General features: G+C 42.5%; 2 protein-coding genes across 4 annotated transcripts; one reads left to right on the top strand and one right to left on the bottom strand.

Annotated features, from left to right (window-relative positions):
- Positions 1-247: 247 nt before the first annotated feature.
- Positions 248-11,839, top strand: LOC139287947 (PML-RARA-regulated adapter molecule 1). Its single transcript, XM_070909165.1, has 20 exons — positions 248-412; positions 982-2,159; positions 2,255-2,424; positions 3,568-3,696; positions 3,810-4,077; positions 4,182-4,309; positions 4,769-4,797; positions 4,933-4,967; positions 5,146-5,314; positions 6,581-6,740; positions 6,998-7,130; positions 7,247-7,281; positions 7,367-7,448; positions 7,615-7,649; positions 9,159-9,228; positions 9,321-9,392; positions 9,484-9,503; positions 9,774-9,807; positions 10,195-10,306; positions 10,393-11,839. The coding sequence occupies exons 1-19, from the start codon at positions 404-406 to the stop codon at positions 10,289-10,291; spliced, it is 2,853 nt and encodes a 950-aa protein (XP_070765266.1). The 5' UTR covers positions 248-403; the 3' UTR covers positions 10,292-10,306; positions 10,393-11,839.
- A 2,672-nt stretch (positions 11,840-14,511) lies between these two features.
- prkaa2 (protein kinase, AMP-activated, alpha 2 catalytic subunit) lies at positions 14,512-23,851 on the bottom strand. Of its 3 annotated transcripts, XM_070908366.1 has the most exons (11): positions 23,752-23,851; positions 22,421-22,562; positions 21,103-21,196; positions 19,972-20,116; positions 18,917-19,004; positions 17,978-18,202; positions 17,335-17,504; positions 17,242-17,249; positions 16,668-17,006; positions 16,448-16,574; positions 14,512-15,793 (listed from the first exon to the last, which is right to left on the bottom strand). In XM_070908366.1, exons 1-11 carry the CDS (start codon positions 23,849-23,851, stop codon positions 15,543-15,545), a joined length of 1,689 nt encoding a protein of 562 aa, XP_070764467.1. In that variant the 3' UTR covers positions 14,512-15,542. The 3 variants fall into 3 exon arrangements, with proteins under 3 accessions (XP_070764467.1, XP_070764465.1, XP_070764466.1); XM_070908364.1 differs by lacking the exon at positions 17,242-17,249 and having other exon boundaries at positions 17,342-17,504; positions 19,972-20,191; XM_070908365.1 differs by lacking the exon at positions 17,242-17,249 and having other exon boundaries at positions 17,342-17,504.
- Positions 23,852-25,956: the final 2,105 nt, after the last annotated feature.

The following is a 25,956-nucleotide window of genomic DNA, read 5'->3' as shown; positions in this document are numbered from 1 at the left end:
GAAATTGAACAGTTTAATGAAGAACAACTCCAGATACAAGGTGACATGACAGTGACTCACCTGCGCCAGCCGGGCGACATTCCTGAAGGATAAAAAAAAAATCCAAAAGCTGTTGGGAGTCGGTGTGTTGCGTTAAATGCGCAGCCGGGGACAGACCCGTTTGACGGGACGGACTGTTTTTTAAAGTTGAGGTTGAGTATTGCTACTCGACCTCATTCCTCCACTGAAACCATCTGCCTCCTCTCGATCACAGCGGAGGAGGAACACGCACACAGTCGGGACAGGTCGGACAAAGTGTTTTAGTGAATGTTGTGTGTTTCCATCGGACACATTATGAGAGGCTGAAGAAGTAACTGACTTGACTAAGAAAGGCTTTCGTCGTTTCAGCGGATAATTCAAAACAATGGATCAGGTACGTTGCAATTTAACAAACAATTGAAATCCTTCCGCAAAGTGTGTTTAACGATGTTTTATTGTATTACAACAGTAACATAAACAATTGTAACACCTGATTGTGTTAACAGGTGTGTGTCTGGTCATAATGACTTCATATGAGTCTTCAGTGAGCTGTGACCGAGTCGGTGTCTGTTCAGTGAATAGAGTAATTGTCCATCAATTTAAGAATACATTTAGGCTATAATACTAACTCGAGCCTCCTATGTGGTGTGTGTGTGTGTGTGTGTGTTGAAATCCTCCTGATTTAGTGATCCACATCACTACAAATCAGGCCTTCCTACTTTCTCTGTTTAGCTGTACAGAAAGGCCAATAGATGCAAATAAGGCCAACAGAAACCAAACCGTCATTGTGTTGTGAGGGCTGACACATGCCATGATTTCACTCTTCATCTTTGCTAAGCAGAAGCCTGTATTTAATAATACGTGGCACATATTTTTGTGATCTCAGACACCTTCAGGTGAACATGTAGTTTGTGTGATTGTAGTATTGCACCTCAGGCTTGCGTTGTGTGATCCTTTCACCAGGATGACACAATGGACTTCAAGGCCCTGAGGGCCAAGTTCCAGGATGAAGAACACCTCCTGAAGCAACCCAGGGTCAAACCTGCTCTCCCAGAGAAACCGAGGGTTGTCCCTCCTCCCCAAAGCCCCACTCACTACCTCCCTGCGGGAGCACGCCCCTCCCTGCTCACCTCTATTAACCAGAGCCTGGAAGGGAAGACACAGTTGGCCCCCAGAGTGGTCTTCAAGGATGAGAAGAAGGAGAGCAAAAAGCCTCTTATCCAGGCTAACTCTAAGGGGAGCGACAAGAGGGAAGGGAAGCTGAAGAAAGGTAAAGACAAGACAAAGGGAAGCAAAGAGAAGCTTGATGAGGCTTCATTTGATCAGAAGCAGAAGAAAGAGAACAGTAAAGTCAAGAAGCTCCCATTGGTGCTCCCTGTAGCACCCAAGAGGAGCACTGCGGAGCTGGTGCCGGCCACGCCTCCACCTAAAGCCACTGCACCAAAGAAGAAGGGCTTCCTGGGTTTCAGGAAGTCATCAAAGAGATATTCAGTCACTGCTGATTCCATCCTGGACAACCTAAGCTCAGACCTTCCTGGACCAGCTCCGCTTATCCCAGTGCCTTCTGACATTAGTGATGCGCCACCAGAGCCTGAAATCTCCACACCTAAAGCCCTTCTATCAAACATCCCCACCTTACCTGACTTCAGTGCTGCAGAGGAAATAACTATCCCTGCCTCCCCCGACTTCACCCCCCCTCCTGCCTTTATTCCTGCTATTCCAGCTCCTAAAGTCCCAACCCCAGACAGCGAAACCCCACTTGAGATAGAAACTCCTGCCCTGCCCGTTTCCAGACCTGCCAGCCGAAATGAAATCATCCCAAGTCCACCCAGCCCTGTCCCAACCCCTCCACCCAGTCGTGCCCTCTCAGCTCCTCCTCCAGTGGCCCCCTCCCCCTCCCCGTCACCTCCTGAGCATGACATTGTAACTGAGGCTGATATAGAGGCTGTAATCATGGCGGCAGTGGAGAAGCCCCCTCCTCTAGTCGTAGACCCTCCATCCACTTCGTCTCCCAAAGCCCAGCGTCCGATCTCAGCCCTCTCAGCCCTGGAGAGGGCAGAGGACATGAACCCAGGGAAAAGGACTCCGTGTGACCAGAGGATCTTCAATGCTCTGGAGAAGGCACGTAAGAAGACCAGCAGGTAAACAACACACACGTTTATCAGTGAAGAAACACACTTTCCAGTCGATTTATACTATTTAGTCGACATCTTACAACTTCTTCATCTGTTTTCAGCCCACAGACAAACCCCACCACATCCTACTCCATCACCCCACCTCCAGAAGAGCTCCCCCCTCCTCAGAGTCCCACCTGCTCTCTCCCTGAGCTCCCACCCATTGATTATGAGGATCGGGCAGGGAACGCCCTCCCATCGAAACCAGCACAAGTTAACGGCTTTGACCACCGTAAGTGGGCTAATCCCTGCAGAGTTCTTCTCCTCTACTCTCTGCGTCTTGCTTTCTTGTGGACATTTCATTGTTTTTGGATTTTCTTTTACCGGAACATGAAGCACACCACAGCATATCTCACCATCAGGATATCAGGAACTGTGTACTGTGCAGCTGCAGAACATCATTTGTTAGTGTTGGATTTCAGCTATACAGAAAATCTGGTATGTATAGTATGATGTATGCCACAGGGTTACCTCAGGTATTGGTTAGGAGAAGCAGCTTTAAAGACAGACACACACACACACACAACGAGAACAGTCCTGACATTCCTCCGTCGTGCCAGAAACAACTGAGCGGCAGGCAGGGCAGAGCTGCAGAGGTATGTCAGCAATGACAGCAGCGTGTCCATCATTACGACAGAGAGCCGCAGTGACAAACACTTCACTGTCGCTTAAACTGACACGAGATGAGAAGAGAGTCTGCTGCTGTGTTGACAGTGACTACATTTACACAGAGCTTATTACAAGTGCATCCTGGTGTTCATGCATGTATCAACGTTAAACAACATGCCATTTACCATTTCATTAAGTCTGTTGCGCACGTTATATAGTGAAGTAATATGCTTGTGAATTTGTGCAAACTCTCAGTAGAAAAGCATTGTTGACCCTCTTAGCCAAATAATTCAGGATGATTGTTTTATTGTCCTCTTATTTTGATCTCATTTGAATACACGTTTGGAAGAAGAAGAGTCGTATAATTTAATTATATTGTACCTTTTCTAGAACAGAGTGCCTTAAATAAAGTGTCTTAAAAACCGAAGTTAAACAAGCAATACAAAGAAGACTTGAACATATTTTTTAAGTGAGCTGAACAGATGTACGTTTCTTTGTTAAGCTGTCCTGATTTTACTTTTAATTGCATTATCTCCGCTCTGCAGCGTTATATCACAACAACTTCCAAAGTGCGTTTGACTGGTTTGGTTTCCTCACAAATCAAATTCTGCTGCTCTTGTTTTCTCTCCCTTTAAGTGTTTGGAGACTTCCTTCAGGTGTTTCAGCTGAAGTTTTTTACTGCCTTGTATTCAAATGCAAATCTTGCTGCTAAAATGAAGATGTTTGTGAAAGCATATGTATATTAACACGATATAATCCTTTGCAGGGCAAGCTTCTCCGGTGTTGGAAGGTATCACTGAGGATACACCACCTAGGATGGTCCTCCCTTCTCCAGACAGACCTCCCTCTGTCAACCTGAGTGAATTCATCCCTCCTTCTCCTTTGGAAAATAATGGTGCGGCCTCCATTGTTAGACTTACAACTTTGTGAAGCCAGACTGAAGCTGTCCACTGACAGAGGAGATAATATTATTACTAATATTGTTTTCATATTGTGTCTCATTTACAGAGATTCCTGTTCTTCCTGAATTCTCCGAGACTGATGCCGTGGACGTCCTAGAGTTTGACGACGTGGTTTCAGATGCTAATTCTCCAGAGCTGCCGGTGTCAGACTGGGGGAATGAGGAGTACACAGGTCCAGACTCAGACGGACAGAACCTGCCAGAGTTCTACAGTAACGGGATAACTACCCCAGGAGCTGAGGTCCATGCAGCGCCGGTGTTTGGAGACCAAGATAACCCACTACCAGAATCCTCCTTCCCTGTCTCTCAGGCAGGGTAAGACACACGAATAACTCTACTCTCTTCGCTTTGAAACACTTTGCTCGTCTCTGGGAACTTGGTTTTGATTCCTGTCTGTCCTTTCCCTCTGACTCACCCAGGCTCCAAGCTGTCGGCGACAACGGTGTCTATGAGAGTACAGAAAATGTCTACGAGGACATCACCTCGTCTGCCACCAAAAAGAAAGGAAAGACTGACGGGGGCAAGAAACGCAAAGGACCACCAAAGAGTAAGATCCCTTTTCTGGTTAACACAATGAGACATTGGACTTTTTGAACACCAGATATAATCACAGCTGAACATTTATCGATAAGATATTTAAATCACTTTGCCTGAAATATTGCACATATCCTGTAAGAGATTTGATTCAGTATTAGCATTCAATTATGAATGACAGAAGTGCTGACTATTTTTCTATTAAATTATGATGAATGAGTATTACTCAATGTGCAGCACATATATAATTCTGCTTGATCATCTATATATTGATCAAGATTATATATACAGATATTATACATACTGCATAGATCCCATCATTGGCCCTCATAGCCATAAATAAATAATGTTATCTTGTGTGATTCTATCTTGAGGATCATCTCAAACTATAATGTTTCTACACGTTGTGAACGTCCCTTGTGTTCTAAGTTGACTTCTGCACCTCTTTTACATGACTGTGTGTTCTCCACAGATCCATACGCTGAGGCAGCACAGGAAACAGTAAGTAGCTTTATGAGAATTGAGTCACTTTTCAATTTAACAACGTAGTTTCCTTCAAGTGTTGCTTATCTGTCGGAGATTCTAATGATGTAGTGTAACGTGAATCAAGCGTTATCTCTTTGTTGGTGTTTACAGAATGAAGAGAAAAGCAAGACGGGCAGGTTTGGCAAGTAAGGCCTTATTTTTTTTGACCCACTTCTCTGTTCATCCCGGTTATCCCCCAGACGCTGTCAGTGATGAGAGAGTTTGTTCTGCCTCTGTAACGCTCATAATCTCCTCTGCCATTTAAACATGCAGTGATGGAGTCCCTTTCAAACAAGACCATGTCCCTCATTCTCTCTTCCGCAGGTGCGACAAGAAACCCGCAGCAGAAGGGCCGGATGAGAAGGAGCTGAAGAAGAAAGAGAAGCAGCGCCTGGAAAAGGAGAAGAAGGAGCTAAAGGAGAAACAGGAGAGGGAAAAGAAAGAGCAGAAAGAGAGGGAAAAGAAGGAGAACGAGATGAAGAAGAAATTCAAAGTGAGTGATGTTATTTTGACAGAGGCGGGAGGTATGGAGGGTGAACCAGCAGCGGGGGAGGGTGGGGTATATGTCTTGGCATACAAACCTGTCTGGATTCATTCCTCCCAGTGGAAGACTTGAGCTGAGCAACATGTGCAGGCTGTGTAAACATGGCTTCATTGTTGGTGATTTTTCTGACAGAAGATCTATGGACCATTCTTTACTCCTGCGATATACTATATATATATTATATATTATAACAAAAGAACACGACTTTCTCCAGGATCCGCTGGGTCCTGCTTATGTACAAAAAATCTAGACCAATATCTCTGGCCAAACAGAAAGAATGGGACACATTGTAGTTATCAAAGAACTGGCAACACATGTCTCTAATTAACATGAATGAAGCCAGACGATATCACACTGTCCAGTATATTTAGAGCAGCAATAATCAATATTTTTATATTAATAATCACAGAGTTGCTCTTACTGACGAACCCACAGAGAGTTCACAAAGAGAACTCTGTAGTTCCCTTCAGCTCTATGGAGCATTTTAGCATCTTATAACTTGTTTTGGTTGTCCGGCCCGCAACTTTACTGTTCTGGTTCACTCTCACGGCTCTCATAGAGATGTTTTTGGGCGTAGCAGCCAGCTGTTTACTACCTGCCCAGTACCAAACTGCAGACAGACAAAGTTTGCGACTAGCTGGTGAACCAATGAGCCAGATATTTCTCCTCAGGAAAGAGACCAAAAACAGAGCTGAAAGAAGAGTGAATAGTGAACTTACGTTCAAATGAGTATATGTGGAATGAGTAATAGATAACTTTTGGTTAGTTAGTTTATCTAAGAGGCAAGTGTCCGCTGTTTCAAAGTGGCCAAAAAATCAGTTATTGCAGACTAACAGTATTAGTATATTGTAAACAATGCATTGCACACAAGTTTATGCCCCGCAGGACAGACCTTTTCCACAGCAGACATTTTGACTGGTCAAAGTAGGGAAAGCACAGCTGGAATTAGCCACATTAACAATGGCTCAGTTCCATTAAGTGTCACAGTAAGCTGTTCCGGTGGGGCCTCCCCTAAGTGGAAAGCAGCCATCATTAAAGTTATTATTTACACCTGTGCTTTTCCTGCTTTGACATGTCAAAATGAAAACAGTCTATTAAAAGGTGTGTGTCATATTTATCACACTCTCTATAGCAAGTAGTGTATGTGCGAGCACTATGTCTGTGTGTCGGCACATATGTGAGTGTGTGGTGTTAACCTGCCGCTGTGCTTGTTAGATCACAGGACAGGAGGACGCCATGTACGAGGCAAAGGTAACCGTGACGACCAAAGGACGCAAGAACGATCTGCCAGTCAAGAGCGGTGACATCATCAGCATCATCCGAACAACCAACTGTCCCAAAGGGAAATGGCTGGCCAGGGACAGCAGCAACAACTGTGAGTTAAAAAAACTGAGTCTGATGTTATCATTAGCAATGTGTTCAGTCAGGAGTAAAATGATGCATAAGGAAAGAGTTTGATGAAAATCTTGCACCTAACCTGTTCGAGTGTGATGACAACAACAGAAATCACATAAGGAAGCTGTTACATTTGTGCACTTCCCCTCCCTACACAATGTTAGCACAGGGAAGTAACTAGATGTGCTGTAGTCACTGATTGTGAATCGCACCACTGACTCTGTGTGTGTGTTCCAGATGGACATGTTGCAGTGGATCATGTGGAGCTGGACATTAAGGAGATGTTGGAGCTGGGAAAGAAGGCTGCAATCAGCCGCAAGAGCGCCAACAACAACGTGATCGAGGCGGAGGTCACCAGCACGGGGAGCAGGTATGTGTGCACATCCAGACAAGACAATGCCAACATATGCAACTCCTCACTCATTGTGCATTACACTGTTAAGTTAAATGGGTGACTTATAGCTGTTTTTGCTGTCTTTCTCTCAGGGCCTCAAACCACTATCCACTGTCAGCAGAAAGTTGTAAGTATCTCCTGTCCTTCTTCATAATAACTGTATGTATTTAACTTACTCTGCAGCAGTTTAATGTTGATGCTGATGTGTTCAGTCACAGATGACAGTGAGGAGTGGACCGGTGATGATGAACCTCTCTCCCCTCCCCCTGACGCTGCAGATCCACTGACTCCAATGTAAGACCATGTTAGCCTGAATCTACATGACTCAGTTTGGATTCATTCTACTTTTTGAGACCCATCAGCAGCAGTGACTGTGATCTCTGAATACTGATTGGGGGCAAAGTGTTATATTTTTTCTTAAGACCAATGCTGTGTCTTGTCAATGTCTTTTCCCCTGCAGGGGCCACAACAGGACACTCTCAATGCCAGACATGGGTAAGAAATTCCAAACCAGACTTCTGTATTAACAGTAGTTCAATCTGTGGCTTTTGACAGACTTTTCTTCAGCAAATTGTACTGATAGTGCTTTAATAGTCTAGTTTTGATACTTAACAAGAAGAAAAAAAGGAAATTTTCACCCGACTTATCACATTGTCACATTATTGTTACCTGACAGTAAGTTATGTACCACTCATGTGACACTCATGTATGTATTTGTCGTGTTATCTTAATGGGGGTGTGCAGATGCAATAGAAAAGATATACTACAAACATAATGAGTTTTTTATTGTGAAGGTTTCTCGGGTTGTTTTCTGTAAAATCACACAAGAGTAGAGCTGAGTTTTTCCTCCGAGCTCGCCGCCCCACAGGACTACATCAGAGGTTTTCAAACTGTGAGGTGCGCCTCCCCTGGGGGGCGTGGGAGAGTAGAAGGGGAGACGCAGAGGGAGAGTAATGAGGAAAAGTCACTGCGTGAGGTGAAAGGGACAGGAACATGTCGACGTTCTACAAACAATAGGAAGTTAGTTATTGTAGTTTTTCCGACTTATCAACACAGTCAGCAGTTGGAGCAGCAGCAGCTCCATGAGTTGTGACTGTGAGCTCTTGTAACAAATTAAGGTACTTTAAAACCCTTGGCGCCACAGATTGCCACAATTTGTGTTAAAAATCATACTCCTTCTTAGAGTCATAACTCAGTTTAATGTGAACATGCAGACATGATAGACAAATGTTTAGATTCAGTGTGACTAGCACTTTGTCTTCATCGCAAATAAACGTCCACAAGTCTGCTTGGAAATCATAGAAAAAATACGCTCCTTATAACTCCTGAGAATCACCATGTTTTTAGGTTTTCTTCAGTATCAAAGTAATCCACTGTTAGTTGTCTGTACATCAGTGGGTACATAGCATACAACTAAAGAAAACCTGGACTCAAGTTGTAGCCTACAGCTGACTAACTAACTATCTCCATGGCAACATTATACTACCTGCTTACATCCCCCAAAGCATTACTGGGACTGAACTTGATTATCATCAGAATAATCCCAGGTGTGACACAATCCATGAATATAAACTATGTTCATGTTGCACTATAACATATGTTTGATTACTGAGGAGGGGGTGCGGTTGTATCAGTTTTGTCTGTGTGTCAGACTTTGAAAACCCTAGAAGAAATTAACTGGATGTTTTTTCCAGTAGCACAACAATCAGACCATGTTCAAAGTGACTGAAATCATGATGCTTTCCAGTTCTAAAGTTCATTTAAAGACTTACTGACCCCCCAGGCCTGTTTTCATACTTTAAACGCTGAATCACAGCCATGCGACTCGTTAGACGAGCAGGGTTTGAGTAAACAGGAAGATGTAACTATTAAAGTGTGTAATGGCGAGTCCAAGGTTAGGTGACTTCAGTAACGATTACCTGGTGACATTATGGTGTAGTTCATGCTGTAGGTGTGTTATGAAAGTGCATTATATTTATCTGTCTTGTTTATTTCTTTTCTTAGTGAACAAAGATCTTAACATAAACCACCAGCACAGCCAGAGTGACATCAGCGCAGATGGCTCCCATGTGCAGTGAGTTTACCAGCTTCATTATTAGTTGACCTCACACACACATACACACACACTGTGGATATACAGTACATATTTATTTGTCTCTTTATCAGAGCAAGACATGAAGCACTTCAGAAGCTGGCCACATTTTTCCATTCACCCAAACCTGTGGAGCCAGCTGCCAGGTAGGCATGATGCACAAACACACACGCAGACACACAAAAACACACAAACACACATTTGGTTTAAATTTTTGCTTTTCCGTCTTTTTTACAGCAGCGCTGAACCAGAGACAAGTAAGTGAAGCCTGAAAAATCCCCGAAATCCCCCAAAACTATATAGGAATTCTGTATAGAAATATAGAATGTATTTACAATATATAAATACTATTTGCCATGATATAAATACATTTTGTATAATGATGTGCAACATCATAAATCCATTTTATAAAGTATATAATAAATACTAAATAGAATTAATTAGGATTAATAGTTAGTTAAAGCATTTGATGTGTTTGATAAGTGGATTTTGAAACTTAATGCCAAAACACTGTGTTTCCATCTCAGGTCCTGTGCTTGTGAAGGAAGAAGCAGTTCACCCGTAAGTAAAACACACACACACAAAGAAAAATGCCAAACATGTTGTGCAACCTGTAGACAGACAAGTTTGCTTCCTTTTCGCCTGGAATGGTTTGCTGAGCATGAAAAGAGTGTTTTATTCTTTCTGTGTTTGAGAGAAAGAGAGAGACGGACAGGGGAATCCACTCCTCTCCTACCAGGAAGTTAAGTGGGATGGTGTCCTGGTAGGACAATGAGTTGTTGATGGGTGTCACATTCATGGTCACAATGTGGTCACCTTTGTTTGTCCCTGCTGGTACAGTAGGCAACATGGCCGCACCTACATACTGTACATCAGTTTCTGGGGAACATAGGAGAATGGGAAGTGGGAGAGGAAATGGTCGAGTTATTTATCAAATTTTTTCCACAGGCCTGCAGCTACTTCCACACCGGAAGTGGATTTTGATCCCACTGATACGTTCATTTTACCTCCTCCTGCTCTGTATGCCGACTTGATCGCGGAGTAATTCTCATAAAACAAGGTGAGGATGAATCACCTGGACTCGGTCTTCACTGCTCATCACTGTGCACTTCACATACTGACATGATGTGTTTCTGATTGGAACAGCAGAACAAAAAGCAGCCAGGCAGAGGAAACAGGATTTGTCCCCGGTGTTATTCTTCACACCGTGACCCGTGTCTACACTGCGATAGTAACTTCATCTTCTTGACCATGACCTTATTTACCTGGTGACTGCATGTGTGGATCAGTATGTTGATTTTACAAGTGGAGCAAGATAAGAGGATTTCTTAACAAGCGATACACCATCTCAGCAACCAGAACTCTTTGTGGGCTTTTTTCTGAAGCTCTCAGTGTGAAACCAGCAAGGGACGGTTTGCCTGGCGGCTCTGAGTGACTTTGTACCATGCACCAAGGACTGCTGATCCCAGGAAAGGACTTACAAACTGTTGCACACACACACACACACAGAGGCTCTCTGGGTACTGTGACCCTGGAAGCCAATGGAAAATGTAGATTTTTCTCAGATCAGGGTATTTTTCCAGTTGAGACACCATCCTGAGGAAATACACAGCACCCACGGGCACGTGAAATAAGGGAGAATTGTTTTCTAATCATTTTCATCCATGTTTCCAGTAATCAAAAGTCTTTCTTCTGCCAGGTTTGTTTCTCAGGATCAACCACGAATCCACAGTCCAGAACACAGTTCAAAGGACCCACCAAGTAATCAGTGTCTGAATATTTAACTTCGTCTACATACAGCAGTTTCAAGGGTTGGATGAAATGAGTGTCCTACACACTTGTTACCAGTTTACAGTGTTGGCAGCAAAGGAGTAAAAAGCAATATGGCTAATAAACTTACAAATGAACAAAGACTTAATAGATTTTAAGGTTTGGTCATCAGCAATCATTAAAAAGCCTTTGTGCGGCCAGCTGGGATCTATTTTCTTTAATTTCATGCTCTGTCCTCCTCTACATGTGCACCTGTAGGACTCTGATTAACATTGTTGTCAGACCACCTTCAACATTTACTGGATATTGGTCAGTTTTTTTCCCAAGTGTTTGTATTATTGTGCTTTTTTTGTACATGAGAATCTTATTTACTTTTATTTAGCCTCATTATTTTGTTAAAAATCATTATAGATGATGGAGGTGATTATGCAACTACTCCTGTCGTAGTATTTAAATGCTTCAAAATGAGTTTTAAACATATTCGGTTATATATATAATAACATACCAATAAACAACATGGAGCTTACTATAAAATAAACAAGTGACGGTTTCTGTTAGCACCAGTTACTATGTATTGGTCATAGTTGCACCTCATCATGCATAAACGTTATTTTCTTTCTTTCATTTTTATGGAGCGGATGTCTGGCAGGTGTCACTTTTATGTGCTGCCATTCTTCTAAAACTTTCCCTCAAACTGATGAATAATAAGTATTACAGAAAGAGAAAGTAGTGTGAGGATCACCTGAGGTCATTTTCATGTAAAATATTGTTGACATCTATGGGTGCATTTTTGTCTGGAAAACACAAAACTAATCCTCTGTGATGGTGTGTGTGCATGTGTAATATTTCCAAATTGACAGAGTCTTTAGGACAAAAACATTTTCCTTTTTATATGTCTGTTTATTGTTTTTCAATAAATACTCATTAAAGTGCAAATTATAACAGCAATATCATGCAGTGCATAACAAGAGAAACCCAAACCCCAATCAGACAGAGAGACAATTGAAACACACACATTCACACACACGCTGAGACACACCCTTATACACATTCTTTCATAATAACCAGTGTGCGCACACACACACGACATACACTGTAGTATTTAAGGTTACACTAATCATAAAAACCCCACCACACATAAACAGAGCAGCTTTGCTGTTGAAAATACTCACTTTGGTACAACATGGAAAGTCTGTATTTGATCAGGCCCTCTGGCATGTGTTCCCAGCTCTAAACACAGATTAGAGTTTACATGACTAACATGCCACTGGCAGTTGCATACAGTTGTAATGGTACAGTACTACATCTGACAGTAAATACTGGTTATATCAGGAGCTTTTAAATACCACCCATGACCTCTGCAAGATAATGCATTTCATTGAACAATATTTTATATTGTTGTCAAGAGCAGCAGAATCAGTAATGACTGTATAACGGGCCAGATACGATCCTGGTGTGACCAAAGTAGCTCACTATACAGAAGACAAGTCATTTAAGACACAGCAATAGAGTGTAACATAGAGGGTTGACTGAGGAACATGGATTAGTGTTTACAAAGCTGAGTGTGTGTGTGTGTGTGTGTGTGTGTGTGTGTGTGTGTGTGTGTGTGTGAGAGCAGTTGCATGTGTCTTGCAGCAGGGAGCAGAGTTTCCCCCTGACATCAAAGTATAATCAGTGGTGTATGTGCGTCACAGACAGGAAAGGCAACCCTACACAGGACATTAAAACAGAATACATGTAATAAAGGGTTTCAGCAGAGCAACAAAGAATGTGGCTTTCACCATTATGACCAAAAGCCGTCACAATGCTCTCATAAGGCAAAAAGTACTGAATCCATTTCAAACATGGTGCAACTGTTACAACTGAGTGGAGAAACAAACGAGAACCACACTACATCAAATTATTGTAGGTCCAACAAAGTACTCAGTTAACAACATTGTAACTGGTTAAATAGTCTAGACCAATGTGTGTGTGTGAACCTCCAACATGGCCAAATTGTCCCCATTATTATGAAATGCTATCTCATCACTCTTATTTTACACCAACATTTTATTTCCTTGCCCTTCTGCCAATCATGTCCCAATATATCGGCCATTTTGGAGTTATCAGTTTGTACATACTACCCCTCCAACCTCTGTGTTTTACTGAGAACAGAAGAAAGGCAACAGCCCAGTGCTCTCCATCAAAACAACAACACTGCTTTAAAACCACTGAGAGGACAAACCCTGACAGAGAGACAGACGGGAGGATTCATCTGAGCAGCACCAGCTTCCACTTTACATTCAGTCAGAAAAGATTAAAGTATTGTATGACAACAGCGAAACACAACCGCGCTATGGTACGATCCGACAGGACAACACAGAACATTTATAAAAGTAATAACACCGTGGCATTCATCAAAACGTAGGACCAGAAACAACAGGTACAGTAAAGTTTGTGTGATGCAATAAAACAGTAAATCTGCAAACTGCTGAGTTTTAAAGTGCAGACTGAACAGAAGATCCACACACAGACAGCTGCAAAACACCAAAGCATCATGTTTTGACACTGAACACTTGTTCGCACTTTCTGCCAAACTCACAAACCACTGCAGAGACCCTCCCAACAACCCAGCGTCAAGCCAGTAAGAAAACTTGACGCATCATGTGACCATCTGATCTCCATTACATACAGTGGCTCACGCGCGCACACTTTCCATAAACATTATGCACAGAATGACTGTGTTGCATTCTTTAAGGCAACTGGAGAAAGGTTTATGTGGCTTATACTGTCCTGCAGCAGATACACACCATCTCACATGAATTTGTCATCTTCTTCTTTTACTACTCCTCGGTTTTCATCATCACCTCATCATCCATTCACATACAGGATTGACACAGGGCTAATTAAGTGTATTATTGCTAATATGATTAATAGCAATTTTGAAAATTGATTGACTATTGAAGCAATTTATCAAGTAAAAATGAACATTTGCTGTAGATATCCTTGCTTTTTGCTCTTATATATACATATAAAAAGAGCAAAAACATATATTCCACTTAAATATTTACTATATATAGTAAATATTTAAGTGGAATATATGTTTTTTTTGTTGATCAGAGAAAATTAAATTCAAGACTTCAAATTAGGGCTTAGGATCTAATTTCAGATGGACATTTTTTGAAATGTCAAAGGCTTAAAGCAATAAAAAAGAATAATGAAAATGTAAATGGTGCATAATTGCAGCCCTAAAAATTGCTACATTCTCCATTAAAAACAGCACATGGCTTTGGTCTATTTTACAGATGCCACAGGCGTGCTTGCTTTTTTTAAATTACATTTTGTGCATGCATGGATGAGCAGCATATTAACAGTTGCTCAACTTGTCATTTGTTAAGGACTCAGCTGAAGTGTGAAGGAGGCTGTGTGCATGCATGTTGCATATTTGTGACAGTTACTGAATGCATAATAGACATGTACGGTAAGCACAGTATCTTTGAAAGACAAGTCCATTGCTGTGCAAAAAGAGTCAGATAATATGGTGGTTGTTAAAACCTATGTGAGATGGTGTGTATCTGTGCTTCAACACTAAATGCAGGACACAGTCAGTACCAAGCAGAGTATCATCGTCCAACTATCCTGCTGTCTCTCTAGGGTCATTAATCTTCTACATCTACTCAAAATCAGGATAAAACTGTATGTTGATGCAGTGCTTAAATAATATAACTACAGTGCCTAAAAAACAACCTCTCAAAAATAAATATGGATCTGATATCTAAATAATAATCATCTTTATGGTGTATAAAGTCTGTTATTTGGTATACCTCTGTCTACCTTTTCAGCTACATAATATGATTGTATATAAATATAATATACATGAATAACAAAAGCTGTTTTTTTACAAACCATATACTATAAAACCTGAAAGAAAACGTGTGTCAACGTTCCTCAGACACAGACTTAACGTCAGTTTTAAAAACCAGTGCCTTAATCAAAATATACGACAAGTAGCAAAACTGACCTCTGATCAGTGTCCGGGGAAAACTCAGCAGGATTTCCCGCCATTAAGTGTTATGGTGGGTGACGCCATTTCAGCAGTTGATAATAGATTGAAGGTATTTTTGGGAGGAGTGATAGAAAACTTGACCTTTGCTGACTCCCACATGACTTTGAACTGTGACCTCTCACTTAATTGGCCTCCATTAGTTCACAGGTTCCAGACCCAGGATCAGTTTTCACAAACTGTGGCCTGATGTTTAAACTCCAAGACTCTGACCCAAGGACTGTGTCAAAATAAGAAAAAAGAAGCTATTTATCTGCCTTTCTGAAAAAGGCTTCCTCTCTATGTCTCCTTAATCTGAGGTGACAGGCATTGCTTTTCACATTTCCATTCACCCTTCCAGTCCAATACAACCGGAACAGAGACAGAGAGGAGACAGAGAGAGGAAGTCTCTCTGAACATCTACACTCCCTACATCCCGGATCAGCAAATGGCTTAAATACCCCACTGACATCCAGGTTACGGCGAGGTTAGAGGTCGACGGGTCTCAGCGTGCCAGAGTGGTGATCAGACTGGCACACATTTCAAAGAAGTCCATGGTGTGCGATCCCTGACGCGGGGTGAGTAGAGGGTTGCTACCGCACAGGGACCCCGGAAGAGATGAGCTGAGCTGGGGAAGATCGATCGCTGGGCTTGCGGAGTCGATACTCAGTCTGGGTCTGAGGAGACCGGCTGTGGAGCCCGACCTCTGAGGAGTGGACGAACCCGATTTAAAGCCCACCGCCTCGATGATGTCATCTGGGAGGTCACATGAGCAGAGGATAGTAGCATCAGCATTCAACAGAGGAGTAGTTCATGAAGTTAATGTGTTTTATATAATTATACTATCATTATATAACAATGGTGCCAGCACCAATTTGAATTTTGGGTTATATTTATGAGTTCTTTATTTTGTCTTTTGAATTAGAGTTTTAAGTCTCAAAAACAGAAGATGAAAAACAAGCAGAGGTAGGTCATGGATGCCACCTATGGAACGCCATAAACTATTCTAACTATTTATATATATATATATATATATATATATATATATAATTGAAGGTGAAAGACATACATGTCATAACATAACTAAACATGCATAAAAGGGCGCAATGTGGCAGATGAATAAATGCTCTTTGCGCTTGCATTTCTAAAAGAGGTGGCCTGCGCAGGCTGCACAAATGCAATATTATACTAAAATAAAAGTGCACTGTGCCACCTGATCTGCATAAACACCACTTCAGCTGTGCCAACTTTGAGCCACGAGTACTGGCACTCACAGCTTTGCACTTGCACTAAGGTAAAGCCATACACAGTACATTGTACAATAAAATAAAATGGGGAAAAAAGAGATATGAATTTGATATCCAGTGGTGTATTAATCACAAATAAGAAATATTGAAATCAGTCACTAACCGTCGATGCTCTTGAAATCAAGGAGGTAGGATCTGTTGTCCACCTGGTACAGTTGGAGGCTCATTTTCACCAGGTTTCCTGTCACTGGATTCTTCCTCCGAACTCGCAGATGGTACGGGTTCACCACCTACAACCCAAAATAACACACAATCTAGTTTGTATGTAGACCTATGTATGCACCATGTGTTTATTTGTATATGTGGTAGACATATCTTATTACCTTCCAGTCGAAGCTGAGTTGTCTCATGGCCCTGTACACTTCAGCCATGATATCATAGGGTCTGCTCTGACTCCTGATCCCAAGGTGCCACTTGGCCTTCTTCACTGCCAGGGGTTTGGGGCGGGTTGTGTTGAGAGCATCCAGAGGACAACGAGACTTGGGGCTGTCAGCCAGGAGAGGAGGCATCCTCTCTGGGTGGGGTTTGACCCCGGGGGGCAGCGGCATGCCCTCTTCTATGAAGGAGCCCTGGGGAGGACTGGAGGCCAAGTAGAACTCGCTGGCCTGGGTCATGATCCGCCGGTTGTCTATTATAAGGTGATAGGCTACTGCTAGCTGATCCTGCACGGACAGAGGGAGGGTGGAAAGTCAGTTTAAGACTAAAGAGATAATTCACTAAGGACAGGTCTTCAACTCTAATGTTAGTCTATTGGCTACTGTCGGTAGCATGGTCAAAAATAGCCACAAAAGAAGAGGAGACAAGGGTCGCAGCAACCAACTCTACTAAAAGATCACGACTGCCAAAGGGTCTCTGGGAAGATGTCCCCAGAAATATATAAAAACACACATACTGCACGCACATAAATACATAATGTTGTTAATATTACAAAAGTCACAGTTTAATAAACAGAGAAAGCACTCATTTAAATAAATAAATGTGAATGTGTCCTGTGTACCTGTGGATCTCCGCTGTAAAGGCTGGACACAACCTCGGACTCTGTGCATTCAAACTTGTCACACACTTCCCTGACTGCCTCCTCATCCAGGACTGTAGCGTCATACGAGGGGTCCTCTGGGAACAGGTAGCCTGGCAGGTCCTGCTTGAACCACTCATGTTCCCTGACAGAGGAGAGAATAATCAGTCAACTCAATCTACCATCAGGTTATCACTCTTAACTATAAAACCAAACCTAATGGTGATTTAGGTTGGAGATTAATCTCAAAATGTCAGTGTATGACATTTAAACTAGCATGAAGTCAAACTGTTGTCAAACACAGCATTCTGTTTATGTAATGACACTTCAGATGGGGGCCCTTTAAAGTTACAGGGCTAGCAATAAGACAAGAGGAGACACACTATTGTAAGTATGTTAAAAAATGAGTTGTAGGCAATGGAGTATTGAGGGCAGTGAACCTGTATGAATAATTTGACTGATTCAGACAGCAATCCTCAGCACAGCGCAGTGCCTGAAGCCAATGCAACACTTCACAGTGATTTCACATACGACGTTTCATCGTGTGTGGCAAGGATAAGAAAAAAAAGACAAAGAATTTAAAAATACAGAAGCTAAAGGACAGAGTAGGGTGAGCACCTTATGTCTTTGATGGTGGCTCTCTTCAGAGGGTCCACCTGCAGCATGAGCATGAGCAGCGAGGCCACAGAGCGTGTCAGGTATTCAGGGATGTAGAAGACGCCTCCTCTGATCTTCTTAAACAGTGTGGGGACGTGCTCATCATCAAAGGGCAGAGTGCCGCACAGCAGGGCGTACAGGATCACCCCACAGCTCCAGATGTCCACCTCTGGGCCTGCATAGAGCCTGACAGAGTGATGACAAGATGCGACATGTAACAGATAAACAGACCGATCTATACACAATGTGTCTCTGACTCTTATCGGTCCACTGGAAGAGCAGATAGCACTTCATAACTTTTAACTGCCATTATGTAGCTTTAATATATAAACATCTAATTGTTTATAACACATTATAACAACATAATTGTACATTTTATGTAGTGAAAATATAATTGTAAGTAGATAAAAGGCTGTTTGTATGGTTATTGATTTGGCAGATGATGTGATACACTTTCCTTCCAATGGTTGTACAGTATTCCACTGATCTATAGGTGGCGGTAAAGCACAAAGAAACGCAGCAACGCGCCAGCAAAGGTGAAGAAGAAGACCTCAAGCTTGTAAACGTGGATGTGAACCATGCACTAATGAAAATACTAAAAGACAAAGACTTACTATTTTGTAAAGAAGGACAGGCATTCAGCAGGTCTATTAGACCTTAAGGATACAGTGAGTAACACCGAATTTAAACACGACTTTTGTTCTTTACAAGAAAACTTCACAGGGAACCTTTATAGGTTGTTTCCTGTCAGGTTGGTTTTCACAACTACTTTGTTTCTGAAGCCATATAAATAAAAGGTGATTAAATAACTGTTCTCTAAACATAAATAATTGTGATTATCATTGATCATACATGTGATCATACATGTGATCACACACACACACACACACACACACACACCTTCCTGAGATGACCTCTGGCGCTGCATAGTTGGGTGAGCCACAGCTTGTCCGTAGGAACTCCCCATCTGACATCATGTTTGACAGACCTGTTGTCCAAACACAAGACATATTAACACCCTTCAGTCTTCCCTCTGAGTACACACAGACTAATGAAACAATCCTCTACCATCATGTTATTGCTATTGATCCTTTGATAAACAGGTCAAATTAAACATGGCCCGGCACAGGGAGGGCGAGAACTATACACTGTGGACACCACTGATATCTTTATCCTCCTTTACCCTCCAAGACTCTAAGCTCTGAACACAAAGCTCATCTAATTGGATGAGCCTCTCTCTGCCTGCCAGGGCCTCAGCCAAATGCTAAACACCAGACGCTCTGCGATGTGCTGACCTTCCCTTTATCTTTTATCCCTGTTCCCTTAACACTCCCGTCTCATTGCTCACCAGTGTCTGTTGCTCTCAGCCAAAACACTTCTCCTGCTGTACACCCCTGCCGCACCCCAACGATTCCTTCCCTATCAGATGACACTGGGCCTCAAGGCTACCTGCCAGACATGATATGAGACCTGGTTGTTGCTAGGGGACCTCTCTCCACCCCACACACCCTGTAGCGCACAAGGGCCTTCGTGTGTTTTTGAAAATATTTCTCGCTTTCATGGTCGTATTGCATCAGGCACAGTCTCTTAACCAATCAGCTAGAACAATCACGTCACAGCAGATAAGAAAGTGAGAATTTCATTCTTATTTAATAAAAAGGTTAACAGGTGCATGATGGTGATTTCACACTTTTCTACATGTATAATTAAGTGTATAATTACGCTTTGTCCAATAACTCTGTAACTAATGTTTCACTTGCCTCTAATCAAACTGTCCGGTTACTTGGTAATTCCACTCAGCTCTGTCACAAACTCTGCCTCTTTGTTTTTCTTATTCCCCCCATGAACATATTCTGTTATGCTTTCTCTCTTCTTAAATTCCCTAACAATTCTTCTGCCAAGCCAATCCTTCTGCCTCTCCCTCAAACTGTAACGCTGTTCTTTGGAGATCCTACCAAAGTCAGCTATCTTGGCGTTCTTGCTGGCATCCAGCAGGACATTCTCAGGTTTGAGGTCTCTGTGGACCACCATGTGCCTGTGGCAGTAGTCTACAGCCGAGATAATCTGCTGGAAAAGACGGCGAGCTTCTGTGTCCTCCACCTGAAAGACACAACATGAATGGACATGATTGGACTGTGGTTGTACTGAGTTTACCTCTGATTTACAAGTGTGTAACTGTGTGAATGTGAGACAGTATTACAGAACAAGCTCAGAAACAGGCCTATAGCACATGTGTGTAAAGAATGGTGTTATGTGGTGTCCTGTTTAGAGATAAGAGTAGGCACGCACATCCGAACCAAAGAGGGCAAATGCTGAGCCGAAATAGAGCAAATCACGAAATAAACAGCTCGCACACTGCAGGGCTCCAATGTCCACTTGCAGTGTGCACACCCTGCAGTGTGCGAGCTGTTTATTTGTTTATTTCGTGTCTTGTTTAGAACAAATGTATCAGGGTACTCATGAGGTTGTTATGGCTCAGGGCCCCACATAAAGTTCAAGTAGGATTATTCGATTAAAAATAGTGCCCACAGAAGAGGTTGTCTCTACATAGCTGTCAGTATCTGTCTTGAACATGTGTGTGTGTGTGTGTTGAATACAATGATTCACTAAAAGCTTTAAATCTCAAAAAACTACTACAGAACATTTAAAAGCAATTAAAGCGAATATTAAAATAATCATTGACAGATCTCAGTTAGAATGGTGGAGACAGTTGTCAAATGAATTACTACGACTCAAACTATAAATCATATCACTTGGAAGTGCTTTATCTACAGTACTTATAGCAGGAAAAAAGTAAGAAACATAAAGAATAGTACCATGTATCAGTATGTTTATGACTGCTAAAGAATGGAAACACTCACATCAGTCATCACTTTGCCAGATAGTCATATTAAAAAAACAATCCATTCATTAGTGTTTAATAGGAGGTGGTAATCCACACTAAACATTTCCTCAGCCACTGCTTCACACCAGCATTACGGATTATCCAATTTGAGCTGTGGTTACTAGTGAACTAACACTGATGCAGTGACAACTGGAGCCCAGTGGATGAGGACTCCAGTCAGTTAATAGATGAAATGTCTTACCCGTCCATGTTTGCAGATGTAGTCAAACAGCTCACCTCCAGACACATACTCCATGACCATGAAGAAATCTGTGGGTGTACTTATCACCTGGTACCTAAAACACAAACATGCATCAGTTGTGACATGAACTTACTGTACATTAATTAACTTTGTCTTATTTTAGGTCATATCCTTAAATCTAAATATAACTGTAAACATATCATAACAGGCTTGCGTCTTGTCTCTAAATATCTAAACCAAATGTATTTACTTCAAAACATGCGCAGAATAAATACACAGAAACGTATGCACAGAAATGCGAGGCTAAGCTGTGATGTATGGCTGCTGAGGGTAGGCATTCTTTTTGTAAAGGTCAGGTGTATCAACATGCAGGCCCAATCTCATGAATGGTTGCTCCTGAGATTCTGCACTTCATCACAATCTACTTCATTCCTGCCGAGCAAGGTGTAGCACAAAACAGCCAGCACCATGGGAGAAAAAAAAAAGCACAAACCAAATCACAATGTCTGTCTTTTTCATACACACACCGATTCAAGGAAATCTAAACAATGAGAGCACTTGAGCGAAACTTTAATTAATGTTTTCTACTTCATTTCATTTCGTGCTGGTTTTACAAACAGGGCCAATCACACAGAGTCTGCTTTGCTTAGTGCAGTGTCCGTGCCTGAAGCTCTTGGTAACAAATAAAACTTATGTGTGTTTGTGCCTGTGTTTGTGAATGGACATGTCTGTGACAGAGTGTTTCACAGCGCTCCAGCTCAGGACCTGAGAGCTAACATATCTGCCATAGCTTACAGTGTGACAGTGGACTAACCCCAACCTTGAACTAAAAATAACCGAGATTGTTGAGAGAGACAGAGAGACATGGACTGACAAGGAGATAGAGGCCGGGGAGACAGAAGTAAAGAGAAAGAGGGAACACAAGGTCAAAGAAAAAACCCAAGGGGAGCCAAAAGACCTGGCTGAGGACAAAGACTTAGTCATGCAGGAATTACAGTCACTTCTATAATCTTAAATGGAGATTTGTACTAACCAGAACAGATTTCTTTATGTAGTGTACAATCCTGTGTGAGTGTATGTACATTGGTATGTTTGTGTGTTCTACCTCCTGGGAGCCCTGTGGGATTGCTCAGTACAGCGCAGCTGTATTAAACAAACAGGAACAAGCAAAGCATGCCACAACACAGAGGGAACACAACATAGCAAAAGGCCCGCAATACAACAGCCACTAATTTAACAGAGCTCAGTTATCGCTCTACTTCGTCTGTCAGCACCGACAATCTTAAAATCTGATAGAGGATCGTGTTTCTCCACTTACAGCTTGATAATGTGTGGGTGTCTGAACAGTTTGAGATTCTGGATTTCTCGTTTGATCTTCCCGACGACATCGAGACTGCGGATCTTCTGTCTGTTTAGGATCTTTACAGCCACTTTATGGCCTGTCAACTGATGCTCGCCAACTGAAAACAAAAGAATACAGATATGAAGCAGATACAGCATACAGATGGTAAAACCACATGGGAGCTCATACACAGACAGTTAGGCACAAGATATATGGACACCCAACGGGAGGCAGAGAGAGGCACTAATGGGTTAAGGTTTGATTTGGACATGTGTTGCATTGCAGGTTTCAACATAACAGTAAATCATTTTTTGGCCCACTGTAGCCCTTATTTGCAGGCCTCCCTGTTTAGGTTGTTGGAGGCTTCTGTACCTGCCAAGCCCCAAGTTAATCAGTTTGATGACAAACATCAAATACAAAACATTAATGTTAAAACAAAGAGTGGATAAACTGCTCGAATTAATTTAAGGTATTAAAACTATATGAATTCAGACTGCATGGATTCTACTATTTCCTAGAGTGCATACAATGATTTCCCTCATACAGAATGCATGTCCGCTTAAAAATGTAGCTAGCCATGACTTCAGGTGGGTTTATACCCCTGCTAAGCTAACACATCCCACGAACTGCGCACTCAAGAAACAGGCGGGGTGAGCATGGAGTTAAAGCTCACAAGGTCATGCTGAGTGTCCGAAAACTAGCTAAGAAAACTGAAATAATATCCAGCGATAGGCCTCTGAAACTTAACGCCTGTAAAGGATTCCCCGACTCAGTAGGCACTTACCAGGCTACCACTGGCTGTCAATGGGAAAACATATAGGACTAGCTACACCGTTTATACACATTTCATCAGCTAACATTAAGCTCACACGGTGGGTTTCGGGCAAGCTGTAAAGCTTAACACACGTCCTTTACCTTAAGACGGGGCAAAGAAACCTACCACAACATTAACTCTTCATTGTTTAACGTTTCACGATAATAATGTGAGTATGACTGTGCATCTCCTTGTAGCTGTCGTCCTCCGGGTAACACCTGCCATAGCTGAAGACAGTAGCTACAGACAGGGGCTTCGGTGAAAGACTGTGACTTTCAAGCGAGCGGATTCTCAGAACGCATTTACGCTTTAAATCCCTCCTGTCGCAGCCGTTAAACCGTCCAGCTACGCAAACTGCTCACTGACCGCCGGTAACTTCAACGCTGCCAGTTGAAGGGGGGGGGGGGGGGCACGGCGACTACTTCACATTACTCCAACTGAAACGCACTAACGTACACATTAATGTCGGCATGACACAAAAGCATGACTTAACTCTTTACTTTCCCGAATGTCCCCACTCCGAGCGTGTCGCCGAGGATGTAATGGCCGATCTTTACCCTTCCTTCGTGTTTTTGTTGTTGCCGCTCTGCCATCTTCTCCGTTACCGACGGCTGGGCTCGCTCGGTGTGGTGGTGGTGGTGGGTGTGCTGCCTGCTTGCCTGTGGGGCGCACGGAGGGGCGGGGCACTTCACTTCTCTCACTGCGAGGAAGACGGGAACCGCCGACGACTCGATCACGTTAAACGCGCACTGTCAGGTTTACGTGGAATACTGTAGCAGAAAAAAAAACGTAATTGCTTTTTTGCTGGAGGCCAGCTGACATATGTCGTAAAGCATTACGGGGATTATGCCTCCAAGAACCCGACGGCCTCTGCCTCCTGACCCGCACGGTGTGCATCTCCCACTGACCCGGTGTCGAGTTTTGTACCCCGGTCAGTTACCTACCCTGAATACTGGACCAACCCCAGATTGTGTGGCACATAATTTACACACAGGCCTTCATGATAATTCAGATTAGCTGCTGCATGTGAAGTATATATATTGAATGTAGCTAAAAGCCTTTGCGCCAGAGCACAACATGCAGTGACAAATTTAAAAAAACATAATGGAGTTGCACATTATGAGCAACACATTAAATGCATTTACTGATAGGTTAATAAGAGGCTATGTCTCTGCAATAAGAGCAGCCACATTTGCAAACATGTGGAAATGTTAGCGCAGAGCCAATGCATGATTGAGTTTCTGTTGTTTCTTTGTTTTGGTTTTACAAAGTACATAGCCAAGGCCATCACGCAGCACTGACAAGTGTTCACCCCATATTGTTTACCTCCCCTCTATGTCACACAGTGTCATGTTTGTTCGCCCATATCTCTACCATATCAGTCTCAGATGTTTCTAAAACCAAACAACTTCATTTAAAAGCGTCAAATTGTTGATAATATTCCATTAATTTATGGACGTAACTGATGGATGAGGTGCAGACAAGATTGAGGTGAGTTGTTCGTATTTAACCACTAGATGGCGGTGTGAGTTTGATTTATCAATATCCAGTGTGACTCTTGGAGTTGCTCCTGTCTTGTGCATAAAGCTTGAGCCGTCTCTGAAATTGGAGAGAATTTGTGGAGTTGGCGCGTGAACTTTTTCTTGTTAGAAAAAAAAAGTTAGAAAAGAAGCGTTGAATCCTATGTCATTAAATACACGTTTTCTCTGATAGCGTGTGCTTGGTTTCACTAACCAGAGCAATCAAACTAGAATTTCCACTAGTAAATTTGCATTTTTTAAATACTAAATGTTGATTAAATAGATGAGAAAGTTTGTCCTCGCCATTTTCCTGTTCAGTAAATCCCCTTTACACATTTCCTCAGAAAAACGACTAATGGCCATAAACATTACAAATGATAAAGTTCCAGGCTACGTATTCTTTGTATGGGCATTGGAAACATGTATATATAAAGATTCACTATCGTATTAGCAAAATTCACAAATAATGTAAACGTCTTCTTTAGGATGTAATGAAGAATGAAACATTTCTTTACTTTACTGTTACAACATTTACTGGGAAATAAATAGCTTTGATTATTCTCGGGATGAGAAGAGATCTCTAATAACATGCCCACTCTGAAACTCTCCGAGCCGCTGTCACTCCAGTGCGCCTGCCATACCTGGCGTGACCGCAGGGGGCGCTGCTCTCTGCCAACAACCCTGCTGGTCTCTGAGAAAGTTTTCCATGCAGGGATGGAGGTGATTACCCACCGCTAGCAGAGGGAAGAGGGCTGAGCCTTGAAGCTGCTGGGGGAACTTGAAGAGAGCAGGGGGAGGAGGAGAAGAAGAAGGATTGATATAACAAGAGCGGCTGTTGATGCGCAGCGCAATTCTCACTCACTCCAAGTCTTTGAAGCAGGAGCGATAACGGGGAGCGGGCTTTCCATTCATTTCAAGCGCAGGCAACTTTCTTGAGTCCGTGGCGCGGGTCCGTTCACCACATAATATAGCCTACTCGTATATTTGATACTTTTTTTGTAAAAGTGAAATACGAGACAACGAGACACCAGCACATCTGAAACTTTACGAGACCTCCGAGTTGGGAAGTTTGTTTCCCGTTGAATTGCATGACATCTCTCTGAAGGACTCGAGAGCCTGACAGTTTCTTCACCTAACGCGTGGTGTGGGATTTTCGAGCCGAAAAGGGGAGTTCTCAA

Source organism: Enoplosus armatus, chromosome 7, assembly GCF_043641665.1.
Source record: "Enoplosus armatus isolate fEnoArm2 chromosome 7, fEnoArm2.hap1, whole genome shotgun sequence".
NCBI classification, from domain to species: Eukaryota; Metazoa; Chordata; class Actinopteri; order Centrarchiformes; family Enoplosidae; genus Enoplosus; species Enoplosus armatus.
This window is presented reverse-complemented; position numbering and strand designations above follow the sequence as displayed.